Source organism: Saccoglossus kowalevskii, chromosome 2 (genome assembly GCF_978046115.1).
Source record: "Saccoglossus kowalevskii chromosome 2, keSacKowa6.1, whole genome shotgun sequence".
Classification (NCBI taxonomy): domain Eukaryota; kingdom Metazoa; phylum Hemichordata; class Enteropneusta; family Harrimaniidae; genus Saccoglossus; species Saccoglossus kowalevskii.
In genome coordinates, this window is record NC_140642.1 from 9,404,010 (window position 1) to 9,426,168 (window position 22,159).

The 22,159-nt window shown below is 31.9% G+C and overlaps 1 protein-coding gene across 2 annotated transcripts in view; it reads right to left on the reverse strand.

The window, feature by feature from the left end:
- The window catches only part of LOC100371139 (protein expanded-like), a 36,762-nt gene that overhangs the window by 10,517 nt on the left and 4,086 nt on the right, over positions 1 to 22,159 (reverse strand). For both annotated transcript variants that reach the window (XM_085490845.1, XM_085490848.1), the window contains exons 2-7: positions 20,136 to 20,300; positions 6,504 to 6,594; positions 5,265 to 5,347; positions 4,155 to 4,234; positions 1,347 to 1,533; positions 840 to 995 (exon numbers count right to left, since the gene is read on the reverse strand). In XM_085490845.1, the coding sequence (XP_085346971.1) occupies positions 840 to 995; positions 1,347 to 1,533; positions 4,155 to 4,234; positions 5,265 to 5,347; positions 6,504 to 6,594; positions 20,136 to 20,300 (762 nt within the window). The remainder of the gene's footprint in view (positions 1 to 839; positions 996 to 1,346; positions 1,534 to 4,154; positions 4,235 to 5,264; positions 5,348 to 6,503; positions 6,595 to 20,135; positions 20,301 to 22,159) is intronic.

Sequence of the window (22,159 nt, forward strand, 5' to 3'; positions counted from 1 at the left end):
GACTTGCGGTTTTTAACAAGAAGTTGAAAATATCACTTTTTACCAAAAATGACAAAAATATTCACCAAAATTAGAGAATTAAAGATATCATTACAAAATGAACAAATCTGAGAGAGGTTCACATGTAGTACCTATACAGGTAATATCAAAGCAATTGAACTTGCGGTTTTTAACAAGAAGTTGAAAATATCACTTTTTACCAAAAATGACAAAAATATTCACCAAAATTAAAGAATTGAATATATCATAATGAAATGAACAAATCTGAGAGAGGTCCACATGTAGTACCTATATATGTAATATCAAAGCAATTGGACTTGCGGTTTTCAACAAGAAGTCGAAAATATCACTTTTTACCAAAATGACAAAAATATTCACCAAAATTAGAGAATTAAAGATATCATTACAAAATGAACAAATCTGAGAGAGGTCCACATGTAGTATACATATATGTATTATCAAAGCAATTGGAATTGCGGTTTTTAACAAGAAGTCGAAAATATCACTTTTTACCAAAAATGACAAAAATATTCATCAAAATTAGAGAATTGAAGATATCATCATGAAATGAACAAATCTAAGAGAGGTCTACCCAAGGTACATATACACCAAGTATCAAAGCATTCAGGCTTATAGTTTTCAAGAAGAAGTCAAACAAGTAAACATTGACACGGACGATGAACGGCGAACGACAGACGACGGACAATCACTCATATGATAAGCTCCGCTCGACAAAGTCGACAGCGGAGCTAAATATCATGTTCATATAGAGTTTGAATAAATTCAGCCCAAGAAGTTTTTTTTCGTTTTGGTTGATACTGAATTATATAAAATTATACCTTTTTAACACTGTAGAAATGCATAACATGCTCTAAACAGCTGGTAGCTTGTTTAATAAACTCTACTTGTGCCTCAGTTTTACTCAATCCTCTTTGGTCCTTGTGCATTTCTGGTACATTATTCAAAATGTAATCTTCTCCCCTCCTTTCTAGCACCTAGTAAACAGAGAAATACAGAATTTTATATTTAGGCAAATTTGACATTATATTGAAAACTTTTCAGATCATAAAAGTTTTCGCTTCACAAATCAGCATATTCAAGTAAATTATGAGGAGAAATCAAGTCTTACACTCGGTAGCTTCAGCAAGTGGGGACACTCCAGATTCAAGATTATTAACATCAATAATTTAACACACTCATCAAAATAACAACTTGGTTGAATAATTTTAATTAAAGTTTGCCAAAACAATGAATAACATTTGTTTGTTTTACTTAAGATGTGATTTATAATGATATTTTTGGAAAAAAAACAACATAAACCTACATTACTTGACAAAATTACTTACCCACTTAGGAAAATATTTTTCTGGTTCAAAATATTTCTTTGTATGAATAGAATTTATATAATTTCCATGATCAGCTTGTAATGCATAGGCAGCTAATAAAAAGTAATTTTCTTCACTACATGGCAGCGGACATTCCAATACATTATCTCTTAAAAGTAAGTAATATTGGTATCTGGTAACATCATCACTGCAAGCAAGAAATTATTATTATTATTATTAAATAATATAATAAAAACAGTATTATAATAAAAATATTACATATATTTCTATTTATGAATTTTCTACACTGACGAATTTTTAACGCTTATTTACATAATATTGAATATTATGAAGCACATTTACGGGTAATTGTATGTAGCCTTCATGTGTATTTCAAAAAAATAAATATTTGGACAACTCTGTACCTCTGTAAAAATATTTGTTGTGCCAGGCGACAGTTCCGGACATTCAGTGTCACTGTTGTCTCTTCTGACTTTTTTTTGTGTATGTGCAAATTGCAAATGCTAGTGACGACACCTAGTGCATTTTGCCACAGAAGTCATATTCATGTTTGGGACTACATGACAGGGCTGTGTGGCCATCTCTCTGTCAAATGGCAATTTGTAATGCGCTATCCTGGCGTCAACCAGGCCTGGTCGAACACAAACACCTGCGGACCTTAACCAAGGTTTCTCCAAAGTCGCATTCGTTAGTGAATGAATCTCGGCCAGTGGAATTGGCCTTCCCATTGAGTCTGCAGTACACTCACCCAGGGTAGGGGTCGACCCTTTTGATGTTCAGCCTAAGGTAGGATTTGAACTTGGGTCTACCGATCATGAGTCTGATGCGACAACCACTATGCTACCAGTGACAATTCTGTACCTGCAACACAACATACCCTGTATATTTTGTGTGTGCATAATGCTTTGTATTTCATCCAAGCATTTGTCACATGGTCATGGTCATAGTAAACAAGCAGCCTGTCGGCAACGGACAATCACTCATATGATAAGCTCCGCTCGACAAAGTCGACAGCGGAACTAAAAATTGAGGAAATCCTATGGGTGACCACGTAATATTGTATTTTTTAATCGGGTGTAGAAATTTTCAAATGTTTCAAGCTTTTGTATGCATTACCAGCTATTTCACTAGCAGAAACTAACTAATTAAAATGTTTTTTTGTGTGTGCTCATTCTAAGCGTCTTAGCACAATGCTATTTTTGGAACTTGTGTTGCAGCAGGTAGTTTTAATAATAAAATGATAATTAATTTTTGATACTATCAATGTATTTAAGGTTATAGAGAAGCAATGGCAATATTTTAACTGAATTATGGGCTAGCAGCGGTTTTCAGACATCATAACAGTAAATCGGCAAGCAGTAGTGGCAGCTCTGTGGAGAAAACAAATTCTGTGTGTTGCCACTGTACGGTTGTGAGAATTAGAACAGCAAAATCCTCAAATGCGATTGGAAACGAAAAACTATCGGTACATATTTGAAAACAATCAGATTGAAAATAAATTGTATAGTCATTGAACAAACTAGGTTTTGGCATTCTCGGAGGTGACTGATTGGTGATGTCACAATTTCAAATGTGTGCAAGGACCACTCAGATTTTCTGCTTGGGTTGTAATATGGATGATAATGATAAAAGTGATAAAATTTGCTATGGTACCAAAATAAAGGCATAGAACATTAATTTTGTAAATTGTAGTCACGGTCATTTCCACCACCCACCCCCCAAAAAAGTAGGGCGCCCTCAACATAAAATAAATGAGAGCAACAAAACACATAGAGGTCAGATAATGCACATCATTAAAAAATGAGTTTTAATATTCCAAAAATACTTTTTAGAATCATTGGTAGTGGGATGTGAAGTATTTTACTTATTTTGATATGTCTCGTCACTGATTAGATTTATTCTATTTCAAGATGAAATACTATAACATCTCTATGTGAAGAATTCTCTCTTTGAAACATGCAATCCATCCTAAGCAATACATCGTAAAAAATCACACAAAAACACATTACATTTTGGGGGGAAATCTGCCCAGAACATTTGAACAAAATTTAGAACAAGTTGTTTTATTATAAAAAAAAATTGTGATCCAGGGCATATAAAAAAAAGAAAAAAAGAAATTGGATTTGAACTTGATCTTGATCAACTAGCTTAGGTTATATTATACTATGAGTGAAGTGACACTAAACAATAATCAAAGTTTCATCAAACAAAAGTTTTAGGTCTTAAATAAAAAATTCCCAGAAGGGTTGATATACTACAAAGAATTCTAATCCCAATACATCCATTTTATAGGAGAGTATATAAAACATTGAAAGAGTAGAGTCATACCATGAAATCTGCACATACCATACCATCAATTAGAGCAGCTGTATATACTGACAAAACATGTTTGTCTTTTTTATAAGTACAGTAACCTTATGTCCTAGATATTCAAATCTCTTGATGCTATGTGTACAATTGGAACAAGGGCAATATTGGCAGCTAAGTTTATGTTTAATTATGTCATCATAACAAAATTTGGCTGCCCCGTGGCATCAATAGTCGTGGCATCAATAGTCGTGGCATCAATAGTCGTAGCAAGTTAGGTGCCATTATTTCACAGGAGTCATTACATATTCTATGGGTGACGACAAGTGCTATATATATACTATGATACCCACATAACGTAAATTACACAAGAAATCTCAAATTACAACAACTTATCTTCCTATTTTCACTGGTTATGTGAGTAACTGTGATTTCCTTCATTGATGGATGGCTTATGACTCAAAAGGAGGGACAAATGAGAAAGATATGGATGTTACTTACACAATTAAGTTTGGGTGTTCTACATAGAATTGCACTTTAAAATACACTGTAAAAACTGATTTGCTTGATTTATCAGCACCCTGGAAATCAAGATAAAATATGAGATCAGTACAAATTAATCAGGATAATTGTTTCTATTACACACAGTATGTTAAAATAGTTCACATGTGAGAAAATATTTATTTGTAAATATTTCACACAATATCTTAAATTGAAGATAGTACTTAGATTAGTAGAGAGAGGAACTAAAATCATCAGAAAAATTAGTTGACCAGCCAAAATAGAGGAAACAGGAAATATAGAAGGCAGAGGCCTTGGAAGAGGTGGATGACTGAGAATTTAGGAAGCTGAGAGGCACAAGAATAAGTCTTGAAGTACAATTAAATAAATGGGCAATGTTGGAATCCTTGTCTGATATTTGTTGATATATGTTATACTAGTGACGACATTATCTCAAGATACCACCTCACATTGTTAGAATATGAGCATTTAAAGTCCAGCATCTGTTGAAATCATCATTAGTTTGTAAAGTATCAATATCAAGAATTCAACCTACCAACTAAACAAGAATTCCATAACAATATCAAACTCTCCTTATATTAATCATAATTTACAATGCATCAGAGAAATATATGCAACTATTTGCTCCATTAGTAATGTATGCGCTTACATGACAAAGGTGTTTCTATGCTCAGTATACAACACATGCAACTGTTGGTTCACATGCTCTATTATAAATACGCGTATTCAAAAATCAATGATAAAGATTGAAGCAAGAATAAGTGTGACGCCATTTTTTTACATTTTTGAAACTAACATACAAATGTGTAATAACAAATGCCACCTGCTGATCGATCAACACAGGCTTACGAACTGCTACAATAACACTGGCCATAAGTTGTTTCATTAACAGTGACACATATATGTATATTTTATATAACAGCAGCAGCGATAAACACCGTTATTTTACCTTTGAGTGCGAATGACTGGTTCTTACCTACCGTACCAGTTACTGAGCACATGCACACATGCAGAATGTAAACAAATGCAACAGTCTATAGGCCTGTTAGCAATCTTCATAATTTATGGGGTCAAAAGATGTATACTTACATATCCACCAGAATCATTTTTCCATCCCTTTGGAGCATATTTGGATAACTTAGTTTTCAAATCCAAGAACTCAAATTCACCATCTACAAGAGAAAATATTTTTTTTGATTTGAATAGATATGTGCTAAAGTATATGTACAATAAACTACTGTAAAATAACTAATTTTCACTGGGTTTAAATTTCACTGATTTATCATTTCAGGCATATTCAGTGGGTTTTAAATTCACGGTTTCGTCATTTAGATAATGTGTTCTATGCTAAATTTTACATATTCACTTGGTTTTAATTTAGCGCATTTTCCAGTCAGCGAAATAAGCTAAATTAAAACCCAGTGAATAATTACCCCCTTTACAGTACATATTGTAATTGTATTACCTACATAGCCCCAAAGTGTTATTGCAAGAAGTCATTGTATGTCTGTTTGTCTAAAAGACATACATTTTTACTGGTGTAATCTCTAATAGAACAGCTTCAAGGCATGGCTCAGTTAGTATGGAAGCTATAAAAGAACTGCTTGACAAGATTTTACTGCAGTTGAAACCACAACCTCAATCATCTTTAATGGAAGATTATTTGTTGTGCTGATATAAGATAGTATTCAGACTGACTGGGGACCTGACTCTTGAGGATGTTTTTATAATACATGAACAGCTAGAAATATATCTACATTTATTACTGAGTATAAAGATATGCACCATTCATACATCAGTATTAGAAAAGCAAACGTATTTTAGCTGACTTCATAGGAATGGAAATAAAACAATTTTGGTTTATTAGCATATTAGGGAATATTCACTAAAAATAGAAAATCTGGTCTAAACTGAGGGTCTAACTTTAAGGAGTGGACGATGAATATTCTCATATACAAACATCTCCGCTCTGTCATCTTCAACAGAAATACTATAATTTGAAGAGATTGCTACGGGGTAGTCATGGCTTCCAGGAACAAGCCCACCCAACATCCCTCCATTTTGTTCCCCAAAAAATCATGAAAAATAGAAAATATAATCACAAAAATAAAAACTGTGCCATGGAAACTAACAATGTAAGATGTTCTTACCATGTTTACGGTAATTAAAATCAGTCTGTTCATAGCTGAGAAATTAGAAATACAATAACTCTGGGACACCACCAGAGAACACCACTCATTCCACTAGTCCCCCAGTTTCAGACTGTGCCTTACGATGGATATTCAATACTTTATAATTCATATTAAAGAAGATGATAGTCTGACTTACCTTGTTGAATTGCTAATCCAAAATACTGGCTTTCTTGGGTTCCCAGTAATGATACAACCTGGTCAAAAACATCCCCACACTTGCCTTTTACCTGGCAGAAAAATAGGCAGGAAAATGTTTAGAGAGATAAAAAAATTCTATGTGTCAATTCTTCATGTTCATCCTGCTTGAAAAATCTTCAGTTTAATATCAATTTACCGTAAATTTGTATCAGAAGAATAGCTGAAGTCTTTTACAACACAAATATTGACAAAATACATCTAGCAAGGGAAAATAAAATACACAATAATCATAACACTATTTGCTAAATGTTTTCAAGTAAAATAATTAAAGAAATGAGCATGAAATTAATATATGCTATAAAGATTAACTTTTATTATTGGTTCATTTACCAAGCAATTATTATTTTACATGTTATTTCACAACTTTAATAACTATGGGAGGGTAAATCTTTCAATTTCACCAGACAAAGTGACTCAATACCTGAACATAGTACATTCTTATTTACACACCATAATGCAACTGACACATAAACCATTCATTTTTGTCCTCATCTCAGCTCAGTGTCTGATATACCAACAAGCATGCATTCCAAAAATTACTATTAACCTAGGGAGTCAAATAAAGAATTTGACAGAAAAACATGACCAGAGTTTCATTCACTCATTCTGAGTGCTATATCTCTATGGTATAGGCAATTTACCATAGATTAATGCATAAAATGTTGCCCTCTACCATTAAAGTACATCCATAACATTTTCTGGATAATTTATTTGTCCCATCATTGCACACTGTACATTCCTGCAACTTAAAAATGTGCAATGAATTTCCTATGTACAAGGTTATCAGCAAAAATACTGATAAATTGACATGATTTTTAATTATTTTGGGAAATACTAAACATATAATTAAAGTATTGCCATTGCACTATAAACAACCCATAAACAAAAAGTTTGAATAGTAGACTTTATTTTAATGAAATACATCTGAGTTATATACCCGGTACTATTATGCAACTTTAATAATAACTGTTACTATAGAAACAAGTGCATGATTCCACTTCATAATTTTTTGAATTTTGAATTTTTTAGGACAGTCAGCATGAATTTTTAAAAGGTGATCCTTTGTTGCATTTAACCCTCATTAATATTGTGTGATTCACTACATAATTTATATGCCTACTCGTGATGGATGTGGGACTGGGTTGGGAATGGGAAATGGGATAGCTAATAATTGAGTCATGAGAAACTGTATCACAGTACAACTTCAATGTGACAACTTATTAAACTGTGTTTCTCTATCTTGACCAATTAGTGGTTTTATGCATGTACAGTATGGGTGCCATTCCAATGTATCATCCTCCCTTTGAAATTGATTCTGTACCCAAGTCAATCAATATACTATGGGGTCATTATAAAATATTTGCAAAGAATGCACTTTATTATTATATCTCCTTGTTTAAAATGTCAATGATATTTATTGAAGAATGGATTGCTGAGTGAAAGGTTCCATTAAATAGATGAAAAAAAAAGATAATAAGCAAAGAGCATTGAAAGAACTCCTGTGAGCTGAGAGTATTGGAGGCGTATTAAAACTAATTCAAAATTTAAGATTAGCCTTTCAAACAAGAAAACTAATATTTGTTTACGATTTGAGATGCACAATATGAAATCTACAGAAATGAAATTTGATTTAATTTATTCCAGAGCACCTTTACCACATGTTTAATTTAAATCTGATTTTTTGAGATATCATAAAAATATTATAAAATATTATAAAATATTTGCAAAGAATGCACTTTATTATTATATCTCCTTGTTTAAAATGTCAATGATATTTATTGAAGAATGAATTGCTGAGTGAAAGGTTCCATTAAATAGATGAACAAGCAGCCTGTCGGCTGTTAGCAATGCACATTGCAATTAAAGAACAGAAGATATCATTAGAAAATGAACAAATCTGAGAGAGGTCCACATGTAGTACCTATATGTATAATATATCAAAGCAATTGGACTTGCGGTTTTCAACAAGAAGTCGAAAATATCACTTTTTACCAAAAATTACAAAAATATTCATCAAAATTAGAGAATTAAAGATATCATTATGAAATGAACAAATCTGAGAGAGGTCCACATGTAGTACCTATATATGTAATATCAAAGCAATTGGACTTGCGGTTTTCAACAAGAAGTCGAAAATATCACTTTTTACCAAAAATTACAAAAATATTCACCGAAATTAGAGAATTAAAGATATCATTACAAAATGAACAAATCTGAGAGAGGTCCACATGTAGTACCTATATATGTAATATCAAAGCAATTGGACTTGCGGTTTTCAACAAGAAGTCGAAAATATCACTTTTTACCAAAAATTAAAAAAATATTCACCAAAATTAGAGAATTAAAGATATCATTACAAAATGAACAAATCTGAGAGAGGTCCACATGTAGTACCTATATATGTAATATCAAAGCAATTGCACTTGCGGTTTTCAACAAGAAGTCGAAAATATCACTTTTTACCAAAAATTACAAAAATATTCACCAAAATTAGAGAATTGAAGATATCATTACAAAATGAACAAATCTGAGAGAGGTCGACATGTAGTACCTATATATGTAATATCAAAGCAATTGGACTTGCAGTTTTCAACAAGAAGTCGAAAATATCACTTTTTACCAAAAATGACAAAAATATTCACCAAAATTAAAGAATTGAATATATCATAATGAAATGAACAAATCTGAGAGAGGTCCACATGTAGTACCTATATATGTAATATCAAAGCAATTGGACTTGCGGTTTTCAACAAGAAGTCGAAAATATCACTTTTTACCAAAATGACAAAAATATTCACCAAAATTAGAGAATTAAAGATATCATTACAAAATGAACAAATCTGAGAGAGGTCCACATGTAGTACCTATATATGTAATATCAAAGCAATTGCACTTGCGGTTTTCAACAAGAAGTCGAAAATATCACTTTTTACTAAAAATGACAAAAATATTCACCAAAATTAGAGAATTGAAGATATCAACATGAAATGAACAAACCTAAGAGAGGTCTACCCAAGGTACATATACACCAAGTATCAAAGCATTCAGGCTTGTAGTTTTCAAGAAGAAGTCGAAAAAGTAAAACATTGACACGGACGACGGAGACGACGACGGACAATCACTCATATGATAAGCTCCGCTCGACAAAGTCGACAGCGGAGCTAAAAAAAAAGATAATAAGCAAAGAAAGCATTGAAAGAACTCCTGTGAGCTGAGAGTATTGGAGGCATATTAAAAACTAATTCAAAATTTAAGATTAGCCTTTCAAACAAGAAAACTAATATTTGTTTACGATTTGAGATGCACAATATGAAATCTACAGAAATGAAATTTGATTTAATTTATTCCAGAGCACCTTTACCACATGTTTAATTTAAATCTGATTTTTTGAGATATCAGAAGTTGGCTAATAATAACTAGATAATCAATATACATGTACTTGGTTTTCAACATTACACTAATCATGTTTGGTGATTACCCCAGAGCATTTATGTAGCAAATTTAAGTGAAATGTGATGATTATGCAAATAACTGACTTCAAGTTGGTGATTTTCTCATAGTCTGAAGCTCTAATTAGAGGGACCATTTGAAATTGGTCAAAAAACATACAACTGAGGATAGCAATTCATAAACTAGTGTGGCTTATCTCAAAGTATTTTCTGCAGACTTTCAACAGTCAGTTATAAGAAATAACTTGGCAACATTTCAGGAAATTACTGTGTCAAAAGACTGTTAACTGTGTCCATCCCTGGGGTCACTCTCAGGCATTCCACCTAATAAATAGTGGCAAAATTTATTTCACAATTGTTAGTTTTAACTTTTTGAGTTTTTGCGACCACACTGCATACTGGCCTAGTCATGATGACTAACCAGCAACTGTGAAGTTTAGTACAGTGATCATTTAGTATAGTTGTTACTGACAATTACATCTTTTATCAGTCTTAAAGCACATCATCAGCTCCACGTAGACATCTACATGTATGCTGGACTAACCTCACAGTGACACACTTATTTTAAGTTAGCTGGCTACCATTAAAACTTATCGCCGGATATCTTTTTACCATACTGCTTTACTCACAAAATCCAGATAAAAAAAGTTTGGTCATCGAACTACTGAATTCCAATGAAAATAGTCAAAAAAAGACCCATGTTTCATATTTTCTGTCAGTTTTTCTCCAAAAAGTATTTTGTACTCAGTGCAAAAAAAGCCCAAAATTTATGTAATGTTTTACTCTTATTTAATAGATCAAATGCCTGCAAACAACCTTAATTCACAACACATAGTGTTCATCAGATATGGCACTTCTCAAGCACATGGCATCTAACTTAAAATATGAATGTGATACCAAAAAATGTATTATATATCATGTCTCATTTCATTCAGTACCGGTAGTTTTTAATTTATATGCTGTTAGAACATATTCTACTAGTATACCGGTATGTACAAAAACAGATATGTGCAGAAATAAGTTTCTTCTCATTTCACCTGATTTCAAAATTCAAGGATGGTACGAGGCAGCTATTTAGCACTATGAAAAACTGATATAAATCATTATCACTGACTGATATTCATTCATTAACTTTCATTCTTCAAGGACTGCCAGTAGTCTGTCCACCATCTTTACTCATTACACTCATGGTCTGGAGTGTGATTGTTATGATTACCAATCACTATCATGATTGAGGAGAATCATGGACAAACACATCACAGCCTAAATGTGACCAGTCTTGTACCGTAAGCACAGAAAAGTATTATTGAATATGCAAGATAAATTCACATATACAATATTTGTTATAAGCAGCTGCTGTAGAGCAGTTTAGACATAAATAGTGTAATAAGTATAAACAAGGACAAAAATATAGACACCATGTTTGAAGGAAAAATCATCCTGTTAGTAGTTTACTGCATTGTTTATTTAACATATCAACAATGAAAAAAATGTATTGGGAATGTGTAGCTGATTTCAAGGATAAATTATTCAAGTATGTCAGCTAAATGGTTTATACCAGTCATGTATTAGTCCAGTAGAAAACAATAAATACATCACAGCAATGTTTGATTGAAAATGAGGTTCTGATTAAAATTGCAATGTTTTGTTCAGTGTCCAATGAGGTATAAATGTAGAGCCCAGTTGTTTCCTTGGTAAAGATGATCAAATTATGATAGGTCAAGACTGTAGGGCATCAACTAGCATCTTTCCAGCCTTGCAAAATATACTGGTTACACTAAAGAACCAAATCTGGATATAAACTTGGACCCAGTCTGAGCATGATTAACACTCACATTGTAAACATGATAATTGTAGGTATGAGTGAAGGAACCATACCGATAAGAACCATATGGAGCGACTGATAAGACAACACTTCAAGAAACCAAACATTAGCTAGGATCATTGTTTAGGGAAGGTATCTAATATCCCATTCAGAAGTTAAACCGGATATTAAATACTTATGATGACTGTTGATAATCAGCCCAACTTTACTGATACTTTTCAGCTTATTTATAAAATAATCAACTTAAAATTCAAACTAGTTTAGGTTACTATGGTTCAATTGAATTCAAATAAACTTTATAATAAATTATGTGATTTATTTTATCCTGTGATTGTGCTATAAATTTACTGTCCATAGGTCAGATAAAACATTTGACAAAAATATTTATATCTCAAATGATTCACATAATGTTTCACAATATTGATCTTTTACATGCCAACTAGACATCTCTTCCAAATCAGACACATTCCATCTGAAGTGATTTTATTCATCATCATTATAAAGAAAGAATAGAGAAAGTATGAATAATTATAGCTTGTTAGAGAATTTCTCAGGAACCGCAACCTATCTTTCAGAATTTATTGAAACGCAAATGAGTGAATATAAATTTCTGAATTTTGTGAAGAAAACACCTACATCGAAAGAATACAATTATTTAGTGGTAAATTTATCGATCACTTGATGTTCAAGCAGACAGTATGTATAATACTGTATAATCTTATTATTTGCAAACTTAGATTGTTTAAATTTTGGTATCTGAAAGACATTAAAACACTTTCCTGTGTTATTTGGGAAATCATTGCCTTCAAAGGTCAATGTGAAACTCTATACCCATACAAAGCTTCAAGTTGGTAGATAAGGTGGTACCAGTGTAGTTTCAGCAATATCTTATTGTATAATATCATCAATAGTCATAATAAATCATCTATTACTTCACAGTTGTCTCATTATCACAAGTCCAAAATTGCAACTATTGTATCTTTACGACTTAAAATATAACTTAATTTGACTATGGACACACTTCTGTGTACTACCAGCATTAGACCAAACAAGATATTTTACAGGTATTACCCACAATCCCTGGAGGAACCTGGTGGGTGATACCATTATTTTTAATTCCCTGGGACAACTGACTGGCAGTTATGAGACCCAATTTGTCTAACTTTAATAGACAAATAGTATAAGTAATTGGAGTGACTAATAAACAAGGGGGCTTTTGGTGGTGTACAAGCACACAATTGTCTGTGATTGAGGTTTGGACCTTAATTGGATCCTTGATGTTCTAGAACACAATTGTTTGTGAAGCAAGTTTGGACATAGTCGAACAGTGTGAATTTTAATTGTATTCTCAAATTATAAGCAGAAATGAAAAAGAAGGTCACCAGTCAGCCAGTTATCAAGCTCCTGACACTGGTTTTACCATATCAGATTATGGGTAAGGTATCAAGCTTCTGACATGGTTTATAAGAATTCAAGTTAAAGTTGAGGAAGTTTAGCTATGAATTTTGCTCAGCAGGGAGGTGGAAGTTTGATATTTCACTTGAAAAGCTGAGAATGTCAACAAGAACCCTCACATAACTCTTTTCATAAGGATCAATGATTTGAAATAAAATAATAAATCAAAAGGTTTATCTTAATTATGGATGTAATTTAGTGAGAAATAGAAAATTAATCTGAAATAATAAAAATAACTTAAAATTCCTGAGTAAACTAAGCTCAGTCAAAAATAAATTTAAAGTATGGGAATAATAATGTCCCACAACAAGAACACAGAAACAATTTGGGAGATTATAAAATCATCATCATACGTTTTCGGACAAAGTCGCATAATTTGTGTAGTTAAAACATATAACAGCATTAATAACATTAAGAAAATTGTCTTTCCCAGTTGAAAGACATGCTGTAGTTTAATGGTATGACTCAAAATTAGGAAAGCAAGAAGAAAATGAAATTCAATCTTAAATTCAGTTTATAAATCGTTAACAAGAAAAACAATGATCTGATCTGAATACTGATATCCCCCCAACTAATAATTCAAATTTGGAGTGGGTGTCAGAGATGACTAGGGATAGAGATCAATGGATAAGATTAATTGTACTTTTAGCATTTGATTCGTATGACAAAATAACTACAATATTTAAAATTCAAAAACTTATTATAACAAATAGTATCAACAATGATAGATACATGTAGCCTAAAGAAATGCTTTGCACAAAGTAAAGGTTTTGTGAGATGTGATGGGTCATTCCACAACTATGAACTTCCTGTAACTGAAGCTATAATGTAGGGTAGATGCCTGTAAAAGTAAATTACCCTGAATTACACAGAAAATGATATAGATGATGAGTCATACATAAAAATCCATAGCTACTGTCATTAATAAAACACACTCCTATGGTCATACATCATGTAAATGACACCTTGGGTAAGTGACCAGCAGATAGGCATCATTACATAGAAACATGGAGATAAAAGACAGTCTTTTACCTCCATGATAGAAACTAGCATTATTTTTTAGTTCTTTAACTGAAAATTTTCAAAATATTTTGTAAAACTAATATCTTCAAATATGCTGTGTGTTTCATTAACATTGGTAGAGAATTCACTGAAGAAATTATTTTAACGTATTTTAATAGTTAGTCTGGGCTTGATTTAGTGATAGATTTTTAAACAAACAGTCATTGTAATTTTCATACATAAACGAGAGGTCTGGAGATGGTTTTCAAACATGTATAGTCATTTCATTCCATCCTGGTAATGATTATGATCACATCCTACAGCCAGTTGCAGGTAGAGTTTGTTTATAATGTCCACATATTTGTGAGATGAAAACTGGACACGTGGCAGGGTAGACTAGTCATAGATCTAGTCCACACTTAGTATCAGAAGTTTTAACTATTTTCAGAGTAAAAGTTCATGAAAACCAATAAACAAAATAGACAGACAAATATTTAAGGAATCTTGTTGATGTTTATATTTCAATGTTTATATTTCATTTTTAGATATCTGATAGCCAATCATTTTCAACTTTTGACCTTCTCCTTGTTGGCAATTACAGCCCATAGGATTCCAATCAAGTAGACCATTACAAGGAATTTAAAATGGTTTTCTTCAAAGACAGCCAAAGTAAGGATAGATATCACATATGGCAAAATTAAGTAACTGTGATGTGTCATTCATATTATTTGGGCAAAACAGAGTGTAAAATTATAGGTGTTTTCCAAAACACTGGCTCAGAAAAAGTACTAAAATAAATCACTTCACTGCATCAAGAGTGTATCAAGTATCCACTAATGTCTGTATTTCTAAGTACATAATGGTATGCATGTACATGCTACAGGACTATTTCAAATAGGCAGTCCATACTCTGCATTATTTGGTTTTGAATGTAAAATAATTCTAATTTAGCCTAGGTGATAAACCCAAATGTTTGAATACATTGCCATAATAAATTAGAAAGATCTAGTATAATTATGAATTTGATAGTAAGTTTGCATATGCCTCGCATAATATCTCACAAAATCAAATATGGCACAGCCAGGAATTCATTATTTTTACATATAAATTTACTCAATTAGAAGCCCACCTACACAAAAAAATGCATTTTATTGTATGCTCGATTTTATTGTATGTTTGACTTATTTTGATCATAGACACACTTCTGTCAATTAGGTAAGCATATGTGCTTTGACTGAGCAAATACAGTAATATTGTGATTGCATCTCTCACTATCACTTTCTGGTATATGGGAAACTTTACAATAGCATGTCAGTGTCTGTACTCTTCCAAGTTCAAAAGTTCAATGTTTCCCATCAGTACATTGCATGGTGATTTATGTGACATTAAATGGTTTCAGAATTCTTTTTAACTGACATGGTCAAGTTGAACTGAGGAATGAGTGCTTTATTTAAATACCAACTGGAAGTAATAAATCACTGTCCTCCTAGCTTCCACAAACTAGATTCCTATTATAGTTACAGTGATACCATGTTTGTTCTATTAGAAGCTGACTCAACAGTATCTCAGATAATAATTTCAAGACTAGCGCTATATGAAAAATTGTAGAAGTACTTGCATTTCCAAAATAAAAATAGTTTTAGTTAGACAATGACCTAACATTTCTCCTGATAACATACACACACTGTAAAACAAGCAGCCTATCGGCTGAGATAGCTCCGCTGTTAGCAATGCACATTTCAATTAAAGAACTGAAGACATCATTAGAAAATGAACAATATGTATAGTATCAAAGCAATCAGACTTACAGTTTTTAACAAGAAGTCAAAAATATCACTTTCTACCAAAAATGACAAAAATATTCACTAAAATTAGAGAATTGAAGATATCATCACGAAAAGAACAAATCTGAGAAGGGTCTACATGTAGTATCTATATATGTAATATCAAAGTAATTGAACTTTTGGTTTTTAACAAGAAGTCGAAAATATCACTTTTTACCAAAAATTACAAAAATATTCACCAAAATTAGAGATTTGAAGATATCATCCCAAAATGAACAAATCTGAGAGAGGTCCACATGTAGTATATATATATATGTAATATCAAAGCAATCGGACTTGCTGTTTTTAACAAGAAGTCGAAAATATCACTTTTTACCAAAAATGACAAAAATATTCACTAAAATTAGAGAATTGAAGATATCATCACGAAATGAACAAATCTGAGAATGGTCGACATGTAGTATCTATATATGTAATATTAAAGCAATTGAACTATTGGTTTTTAACAAGAAGTCGAAAATATCACTTTTTACCAAAAATGACAAAAATATTCACCAAAATTAGAGAATTGAAGATATTATCACAAAATGAACAAATCTGAGAGAGATCCACATGTAGTGCCTATATATGTAATATCAAAGCAATCGGACTTGCGGTTTTTAACAAGAAGTTGAAAATATCACTTTTTACCAAAAATGACAAAAATATTCACCAAAATTAGAGAATTGAAGATATCATCACGAAATAAACAAACCTGAGAGAGGTCCACATGTATTACCTATATAAGTAGTATCAAAGCAATTGCACTTGCGGTTTTTAACAAGAAGTCAAAAATATCACTTTTTAGCAAAAATGACAAAAATATTCACCAAAATTAGAGAATTGAAGATATCACCATGAAATTAACAAATCTAAGAGAGGTCTACCCAAGGTACATATACACCAAGTATCAAATCATTCAGGCTTGTAGTTTTCAAGAAGAAGTCGAAAAAGTAAAACATTGACACGGACGACGAACAATCACTCATATGATAGATAAGCTTTGCTCGACAAAGTCGACAGCGAAGCTAAAAAGTTGATCATGCTGGTATATGTGCTACTGTATGCTGGAAATAAAACATTATTACTCTGTGATAGCTTGGTCTACAAATGTTCATTCACTATTTAAACCCACTAATGTCTATGGTCTCATTGTTATTGGAGAACCAATTTAACAATGTCATAATAACAAGTGAACCACTAAATGCAGTTGTCACACCAACTCAAGTGTTGTAATACACTGACTTAATCAATACTGTAAAATACTTTATTTTAGCTGGAATTACACTGAATTTCACTGAAAAGACATTTTGGCTGTTTTGTATAAAGTTTATTTTTAATAATTTTTAATGAGTTGAATGTAAAATATAGGAAAATTTTCACTGGATTTTCTTTTTACTGATTCATTTCTTAAAATAAATATATTCCAAGTTAAAATAAAGTAGTTTACAGACACAAAATTTAAAACATAGCATAAAACTTGCCCATTAAGATATTAACAAGCAGCCTGTCGGCTGAGATAGCTCCGCTGTTAGCAATGCACATGGCAATTAAAGAACAGAAGATATCATTAGAAAATGAACAAATCTGAGAGAGGTCCACATGTAGTACCTATATGTATAATATATCAAAGTAATTGGACTTGCGGTTTTCAACAAGAAGTCCAAAATATCACTTTTTACCAAAAATTACAAAAATATTCATCAAAATTAAAGAATTAAAGATATCATCATGAAATGAACAAATCTGAGAGAGGTCCACATGTAGTACCTATATATGTAATATCAAAGCAATTGGACTTGAGGTTTTTAACAAGAAGTCGAAAATATCACTTTTTACCAAAAATGACAAAAATATTTACCAAAATTAGAAAATTGAAGCTATCATTACAAAATGAACAAATCTGAGAGAGGTCCACTCGTAGTACCTATATATGTAATATCAAAGTAATTGAACTTGCGGTTTTCAACAAGAAGTCAAAAATATCACTTTTTACCAAAAATGACAAAAATATTCACCAAAATTAGAGAATTAAAGATATCATTACAAAATGAACAAATCTGAGAGCGATCCACATGTAGTACCTATATATGTAATATCAAAGCAATTGGACTTGCGGTTTTTAACAAGAAGTTGAAAATATCACTTTTTACCAAAAATGACAAAAATATTCACCAAAATTAGAGAATTGAAGATATCATCATGAAATGAACAAATCTGAGAGAGGTCTACCCAAGGTACATATACACCAAGTATCAAAGCATTCAGGCTTGTAGTTTTCAAGAAGAAGTCGAAAAAGTAAAACATTGACACGGACGACGACGGACGACGACGGACAATCACTCATATGATAAGCTCCGCTCGACAAAGTCGACAGCGGAGCTAATAACAAATAAGAATTCAATTCTGCCTGGTATGATCTTTTCTTTAAAAAGTAAATTAAAAGTTCTCAAACAAGACATGGATTGCATGAAAACCACTGGCTAAAATCTAGTTGGGAACTATTCTAACTGAAATGAGGTCATCATAATAATGTAAAAACTTAATATTCATGTTTCTTGATTAACAGTAAAAAATTTCGGCCATGTTTTTTCCATGCACTAGTTGACCTGGATCATGTCCTTTGACCTGATAGATCAAGCTGGTTATTTAACCAATCAGAGAGCTAGCCAAACATGTTTGTGACTTTTTGGATATCACAGATGGAAGTAAATTTTTCAACGTAGCATACAATCTTTTGGTATTGTTTCTGTTTTTAAAATGGAAACTAGTACTATTTTTTTAAAGATTAAGGAAGTACTTAACACTTTTTACAGTGATAACTGCTCATTGTTGAAACAAAGTTTACCGGCCTTTTACCGGCCCATTAACACTAGACACAATAAAACATAGTATTTTTGAATAGGCTTTAGTGACTACAAAATACCTAAATTGTAATCTTATTTAGGCATCAGTTTCCAAAGTGATGCCTAAATTAAAATACTTGTAGTAAAGTATACATGTCTTCATTCTATGCACTTATTTCAATGTCTAACAAATGAGTTATTTTAGCCAAATTAAAATGTTAAACACACCAAAATTGAAATTGGTGGACATTCTATCACGATGAATAAGATTTCCAAGTTTAAAGATGATCCAATAAAAATTATTTGATTTATTGTAACCACAAGAAAAACAAATTTAGGTGAACTTTCACCAATATCTTAAAAAAAAATTTACTTGCACATGCCAAAGTTGAACTTGGGCCAAAACTAGTTAACAAAGGTATCAATGTTGAAAAAAGATTGAATAAAACAATAACAACAATGGCATTTTCTTCTTATATACCTTTAACAAGAAGTTGTGCATACAGGTGCAGTGCCAGTACAGTAGAAGCACATGCTCTTACAAAAATGACAGAGGTACATGTATTATATGTGTATGTCTTTTTCATTGTTGATACAAAATCAATATGATGGGTCCCATTGCTGACTTTTCAATTGACAACCCATATTTACAATTATTAATTATATTCAGATAATCTGGATTGATACATAGATGAAATAATTTTTTTTTTAAATTGCATTTTAGTAATAAACCGCAAGTTGTTCATATATATGAACTTTGACGCATTGTGTAATAAATTGAACAAGAAATTTGAGGGAGATTCATACTGACATAAATAACTTTATTCTTTGCTTCTTTATATCTTGTGGGCAGTCAATCAGGAAGTGAAATTCATCCTCAACTTTATCATTATCACTCTCTTCTTCAAGCTCTCTTCAACTTTTATTTTTGACCTTGTATACCAGGATTTCCATTGGATTGGGATGAGTTTACATATATATTTTCTATAATTTGGATCTTTAATTTTTGTTGAATATTGCTCTATTCTGAATTTACTGTACATCATTAATTTAATATATGCTACAGTTATTGACGTCCAGACAAACTAGCTGTACCAACATGTAAACACAATATTAATATTACTTAATTAATGTAGTCAAAACATAGTCCATGTACTTTTAACTGCCTACCTCAACTGCTACTTGAGTTTCTTCTTGAGTGGGTAATACAACATTGACAAATCTTCTGATGCCAGTTAAAGTCCTTGAATAGGATCCCATAGTGCTGTCACCATCCCCAACTGTGGAGATCGATGAGATTGATGGGGCTGCAGACAATCTGCGTGCAAGAAATCTCTAAAAATCAAAGATACAGCATTAATTAGATTATTTTAAGGAGGCATAACAGAACAATGTGTAACAGCATTCTATACTTTATAATTGGAGAAAGCTGCTAGGGCCAATAAATATAATATATATATATAGTAGTAACATAATAGTAGGTAATAATAGTCCTTGGTTATTATTCGATATAATCTGAGATTTCAGACAAAAGTATCCTTTCTCAATGATAAATAGCATTTAATTTTTACTAGAAATACATACAAGAAAGCTAGTAATTCATAATTTATACTGTCATCTTGTTTGCTAGTTATGGGTTAATCTGAAAGTTCTAAAAATTGTTTTATTTAGTATCTTGCTCACAATAATATTTCAGTATAATTACAACTCATTCATCAAGTGCATTCCTTATTATTAACATATAATGACAACGTGTTCCCAAACTGTCAAAAGGAAAATTGACACATGACAGTTCACTGCATGGATAGTGGGGTGAAGGTCAAATATCTCCCGCCAAAACTGGTATTTCTGCAAAGAATTCTGGGCATTATACTGACTGCTTGGTAAAGTGCAGGAACATCTCAGCTTGAAAATTTAGTAAGAAAACATCACCCCACTTCAGATGAGAAGAGTAGCACCAACTAAACAATAGCTACTAGTAGACAGGGTATACCCCCTTCTTCCTCTACATGTAAACAGTACATGGTAAAACTTGTGAGTTTGTTAGTGTAAAACTACATGGTGCTTCCTACATACAACATCCGGCTCTTTTTTCTTTTGCCATCAGCAACACCGCTGAGAGAGAAGGAACAATTTGAGCAGCAAATTATGACACTTAAGATTCATCTTAAAAGAGTTCAGTGAACCAGAAAGACCGCCCATGTGTTTTAGAAAGATCCAAAATGAAACCTGCTGTTTGCTATAATCTACCTTATACATATCTTGTCACTGGATGGCTCTCTTCTCAGTCTTTGGTTTCCAACACAATCAAGATGAAACTTTTGAAACTCAAAAAAAATGCTCTAAATATAGAAGTACACCAGCTACAAATGTTTGAAGTAGTTATGTCTGGGCAAGAGTTCAAACGCTCAGTAACGGTTTAACACATCCTTTCTGGTTGAAATTCTAGAAAGTTTAGATAAACTAGATATGTTGACTCCATCATAGTCTGAGTCATTATCACTGTAGGAGAACAGCTCATTGACTGACATATCAGCAATGTTCATGGTACACGATCAAACACATCAAATATACTTTAAAGCAACCTTTACAACCAGATTAACAAATCAAAGTTATACAGTTCCATATTTAAAGATATTATTTTGATGACCCATCCATTATACTGATCAAAACACCCCTGTTGGTTGAAAGTTGAAGAGTCCTTGGCTGGAAGCTGCTATACATATTTACTAACACAAACTGACAAATCCTATCTTCTCCTGGGGTTTAATGGAATGTTAGCTGCTATCTCTGACAGGATAGATTTCACTAATTTATTCTCTGACGTCAACTACAAGCCATTCAAATTCCACCAATAGACATGAACATCAAATAGATGAAAACAAATTTTGAAAGTGGTCCAAGTGAATGGTTGGTAAAAAATGTCTCTAATGTATAGTTTTAAATAAATTTTACAGAAAGTGAAATGTACAAAATGAAAATAGTGAAGTAAGCCCAGCATCAGAGTATGATTTTGTAATTGTAATTCAAGACAACTAAAAAAAAAATAACTAGATCTTCCTCTACTCTCATCATCAGAAAATGACTCGCGAATATTAATTTGAAAAACCAGCAAAACACAAAAACAAAACAATAACGACCAAATTCCACCTCAAATTTACACACAACAATACATTAAAATATAAATAAATTAC